Here is a 4998-nt window from a genome sequence, read left to right as displayed (position 1 = left end):
GTGTGTGTGTGTGTGTGTTTAGGTGAGAGAGAGTGTGTGTGTGCGCGCGTGCACGCGCGCGCGCGCACTCGACCAGGGTGCGACCGCAGTCGCAGTCACCCGGGCGGGGTTTGGAGTCGAGCGCGCCCCCGCGCCGTGCGCCGTCGCCCACAGTGGGCGCCTGGCGCCCGCTGCCACCCCTGGCGCGGGCGCCGGCCTCCCAAAGCCGCGGCTTGGTGGCAGCCCGCTGTCAAGGAGGAAATGGTGTCCAAGCGCCATGCAACCGTATCACGCACAATCAACCGTCTCACGCACAGAATCGGATGCAGCACCCGCCTCACCAAGATATACTCCTTTGCCGCCTCCACCGCCTTGAGGAAGCCCCCCTCCCGCATGTTGCTGCGCCCCGGGCTGGCCGGCAGCTGCGCGAGCGACATGTCCACCGCGCCATGACTCAGCGGTGTGGGGGGCGACCGCAGGAGGTCCACCAGATGGTGCAGCCGCCGCCGCCCCGCGTCGTACGCGGCGCGGAGCGACGCGGGGTCCCGCTGCTGCTGCTGCTGCTGCTGCTGGCTGCTGGAGGGGCCGCCGCTGCCGTCGCCGTCCAGGTGCACCCAGGAGATGGCGTAGATGAGCTGCGGAGGTTGCAAATATGATAAACAGTTTGGGGAGGCAGGAGGTGCGGGCGCCAGCATGAGGACGATTTCAAGCAGCGGTCCAGCAGCCCAAATCCACAGCCTGGGAAGCTGCGGCTCGGTCGGTCGGCCCGGTCAAACGGTCGGTCAAACGGCCCGGTCAAAGGCCGGTCAAACACGCGCCTTGGTGGCCTGGTCGATGACCACCACGTCGTTGTACAGCGCCAGGTGCAGATCAGGCAGCCCCCTGTCGTCCTCGGGCGCCCCGTCGAAAGGGATCTTCCCTGCACGCAAGGCCAGAAGAGGGGCGGGTCCGAGGCATCAGTGAGGCTGCGCCTGAACGCGCCTGGCGCGGGGCGGCCGAGCCCGCCCTGCCGCCGCTGCGGGCGGCGCCGCTGCCGCAGACTACGCCGCCCAGGCGCGCGCATTCCTTTGCATTGGCATTGCCCTGCACCCGCCTGCCCCACGGCGCTCCCCTCCAAACGATTCTCGAGTCCGCCGTCTGCACAGTCACTCGGCGTCACTCCGGCGTCACTCAGGCGTCACTCGGGCGTCACTAGGGCATCAAAAGCCGCGGATCTCACCCGCGTACACGTATCTCACGGTGTCGTAGCCCGCATACCCCACCCAGCCGCCAGTGAACACCTCAGGCAGGCCCTCAACATTGGCCGGGCGCCAGTTGCGGCTGAGCTGGACGGCCACCTGCGGGATGCCACATATTTGAATCTGAATCTGCGTGTGGATGCTGCAGGAGCCGCGAGGGTGCTGCCGGTGCACAGAGGTGCCTGGTGCCGCCCCTGGGGCGCGCGGCCGGCGGCCAGCTCGCCGGCTGCGAAGCCGCCCCCGCGCCCTGCAGTTGTCGGCGACTTTGCAACCCCTGCCGCCGCGGCGGCCGCAACCCCTGAGCCGCAGCTCAACCGGCCGCCACGGCAGCTGCACCAGTGGGCGCCGTGGGGCCCTCGCGGAGGCGTTTTTGAGGCCCTGTCAATCCGCTATAACCAGGTTGCGGCCGGCCAACTTTTGGAACTGCTGCGACATGGGTTCAATCCCAACCAAAAGCGGCTGCCGAAAATCGAAGCCATCACGAGTAGGGACACCTATGTCTTCTGGCATCAGCATAATGATTGGCGTCACCCTGTCACCCCGTCTGGCGTCACGCTGTAACCCTGTCACCCAGTTACCAACCAGTGGCGCCACAAGGGTGGCGCCATTCTCACCTGCATGGGGTCCTCCTCCTGCGTCTCCCGCCGCGTCCCGGCCACATGGTTCAGCACCGTCACCTTGTTGCGCGTCGCGACAATCTCGAGCGAGGGCATGGCGCCCACGAACGAGTAGCGCCCCTGCTGGTCGCCGTTGACCACTGACTCCAATAGGAAGCTGGGCGCGTCGATGTCGTTCTCTTTGACCAGGCAGCGGTACGCCGTCACAGGCGACAGCTGGTCGGAGAAGATGCGCTGGTAGAGGGGCACGACATTGGCGCCCGTCGCGGCGGCGGCGGCGAAGGCGGCAAAGCCGTCGTCGCCGGGGGCGGGCGCGGCGGCGGAAGCGCGGTCGGGGGCGGCAGCGGCGCTCGGCGCGCCTGTGGAGGGGAGGCATCCATGGGGCAATGTCACGGCGTGAAGCACATTAAGAACAACTCGGACTCCGGTGATGTCTCTCGGGTTCAATTTTGCAGTTGCCAACAGAGGCACATGGGCAAACACGACGACCAGATCATGAGCGTCGCGCAGGATCCCGATGTGCGGCCCATTGCGCAATGTCAACTTTTGTGTCAATTCATTTATCGCATACACACCCTCTGCGCCAGCAGAGGCGGCCGGAAACTCCGCCAGCACGCGGGCAATCGTGACGCTGGACGACCCCGCGGAACGCGAGCGCCGGCTGCAATGTCCAGCTACATTGTTGCTCAACAGCAAAGGCTTAGGCGCAGCGCCCTTGCGCTGACAGCTGCTGCCCACGCGGGGCCTGCTCGTGAGGCCCTGCATCCGAGTTCAGGGACAACTATGTATACCGCCGAGAAGGAACAAGGTGAACGCATGCGCAGTGGACGCCGAAATGAAGCACCTGCGCCATGCCGTTTTCGGCGCTGCCCGCAAAGCTGCCAATGCGCTGTGTCGCATTGTTGAGCGTGAGATGCCAGGAGTCTCGGCTTGAGAAGAAGTGCGGAGCGGCCCCAGCCAACACGACGGGCCTTGCTGTGCTGCGTGGTGGACCGGTCAATGGTGCCTGCACCGATGCGTCTTGTTTGACTGCCAATTTTGATGCCGGCGGCCACAGTCCTGCACTGCTTTGCTGGCATGCTCGGCCTAGAGGCTGTCCAATTTCCACCTGCAAAGTACCGCTGCGACGACCTGACATGGGTTACATCGCGGACGAAGATAAGAAGCAAGAAAGGCGCCACACTGCTGGCACCTCGCCTAGGCGCAGCAACCTCTGTCCACCCACAGGGAGGAGTCGGGTTATCCCGAAGGCAGCCCTGAGCGCCCCAAAAATGCAAGCTGTTGACCTATTGTACTGTGTTTGTGTGGCCTGTCTACCTGCATCCAGCACCGGTCGTCGCAAACAGGGCGTCCTCGTCAGCAAGCCGCGCAAGACGTATGTGCTGAAACCGCTTGTGGGAGGTTTGACATGGCTACTTTGCCCCTGGAGGGCCCATCAACTGACACAGCCGCAGGACCACTGACAGGCGGCGCGGGAGGCATGGCGTAAGACGCCAGGCGACGGCCTACATCCACCAGAATATGATTTGGTGTAAGCCCCATATTGTGAGGGGGCTCAGAGGTGCGCGCGTGCAGGGGGCGAGTGCGCCCGCGCCGCAGCGGGTGGCTCCCAAACGTGATCGCCGGGGGCGCGTGGTGGTGATGTAGGTGTGGGGGGGGGGTGCAAGGCGCCCGTTGTACCGGGATGGGCGCGCCTGCCAAATCAAGTGTGCCTCGACTGTTGGGCAAATTAAGGACATCAAGGACGGCGACTTTTTTCCGTCCGCGCAGCCGCCCCAGGCCCTGCACCCAATGTGAAAACATCAGGCTAAACGGCGCTAGGCTGTGAGGGGATGCCTGCAGCTGGGCAATCGCATCCCTGTGCGGATAAACAGACCCCCGCCAACGCGGCAGGGCGACCGCTGCGCGGGGCCTGGACGCACCGCGCCCGCCGAACGCGCCGCTTCGCCACGCTGGTGCGCATGGGCTGCAGCGGGCGCGGCTGGGCACTCCCCAACACGCGCCCTGAGTCCGCCATTCGTGCGTGCGCGGCGGCGCGCGAACCCTGGGCCGCCTCATGCGGCCCTGTCCTGCTCTAGCCAGTCGCGCCCGGCGCACAAGCCTGCTGAGTTGTTCCCCGCGTGCCACCAACACCCCCAGTGTTGACCCTAAGCGGGGTCCGGGCCATCAAAAGGTGTCCATCAAAGGGCGGGCTGCCGCCAGTCCTAGCCCAGTGTGATGCGAAGGGCGGCCGGCGGCGGTGCATGGGGTGCAGTTCATTGATGAATGCGCGGGTCTTGGTAGTGATTGAGCGCTGCCTGCCGCACCAGGCCTCCTCAAATCCTGGGGGCGGGCCGCCACCCAGACGCGGCGCGTCCGCGCAGTGCAGGGGCCCCGGGCGAAGGACTTGCGGGGCCGTCGAATCCAGGGAAAGACTCCTGCCTTCCGCCTGCCTGCTGGCGCCAATGGGTCCCAACCAAGATGCATCACCAAGCGCCGCCCGGCATGGGTGTCCCTGCGCCAACTTTCAGGGTCAGGCGCTTCTGCACGCCCGCGTTTGCGGGGCCCAGACCGCCCGCGGCGGCGGGGCCGCCCGCACGGGCTGCCATGGCCTTAGGAAGCTTCACAACGATCCGCGGCGCGCGCCCCTGGCCGCCCGCGGGCCCCGCGAGCGCCGCCCTGGCTGCCGCCGCAGCCGCGGCCTCCGCCGCGGCGGCGGCCGCCGCTGCTGCCTCGGCGACGCTTGCCGCGGCGCTGCGCTCCGCGGACGGGGGCGCAGCCGCGCGCTCCGCGCCTGGCCGCGGCCCGCGCTTGCCCTTGAGCGTCCCCACGTGCGGCGCCGCTGCGGGCGCTGCGCCGCTGCTGGGCCCCGTGCCCAGCCCTGGACTGGCGGCTGCAACCTCGGTCTGTTCGGTCCAGACCAGCGGGATCAGCCGCTGCAGGTCCAAATCCACCGCCGAAAAGTAGTCCGCAGGCATCGCGGGCAACTGCTCGCTGCCGCTGGCGAGGATCTCGTCGATGCTGCTGTCCACGCTGAGCACGCTTTGCAGCCGCTGCTGCTGCTGCTGCTGTTGCTGCTGCGGCGGCTGCTGCTGCTTGGCCGTGCCCCGCACGACGGCGTCGCCGGGGACGCCGCCGGGCGCCCAGCCGCCCCCGGCCGACTCCTGGGTGTCGGCGGACTGACT

General features: G+C 67.4%; 2 protein-coding genes across 2 annotated transcripts; both read right to left on the bottom strand.

Moving 5' to 3' along the window:
* Nucleotides 1-791: 791 nt before the first annotated feature.
* On the bottom strand, nt 792-2364 carry MNEG_13398 (anthranilate synthase component I; the record flags this gene model as incomplete). The annotated part of the gene is made up of 4 exons (XM_014038131.1): nt 792-898; nt 1199-1316; nt 1832-2193; nt 2316-2364. Coding segments are annotated over 4 exons (636 nt in total), but the record flags the coding sequence as incomplete, so codon positions are not given.
* Nucleotides 2365-4299: 1935 nt separating this feature from the next.
* On the bottom strand, nt 4300-4791 carry MNEG_13397 (hypothetical protein; the record flags this gene model as incomplete). Its single annotated transcript, XM_014038130.1, has 1 exon — nt 4300-4791. The coding sequence occupies one exon, from the start codon at nt 4789-4791 to the stop codon at nt 4300-4302; it is 492 nt and encodes a 163-aa protein (XP_013893584.1).
* Nucleotides 4792-4998: the final 207 nt, after the last annotated feature.

This window comes from Monoraphidium neglectum, assembly GCF_000611645.1.
Source record: "Monoraphidium neglectum strain SAG 48.87 unplaced genomic scaffold scaffold03801, whole genome shotgun sequence".
NCBI classification, from domain to species: Eukaryota; Viridiplantae; Chlorophyta; class Chlorophyceae; order Sphaeropleales; family Selenastraceae; genus Monoraphidium; species Monoraphidium neglectum.
The sequence above is the reverse complement of the archived record's forward strand: the minus strand, read 5'-3'. Positions and strand labels throughout refer to the sequence as shown.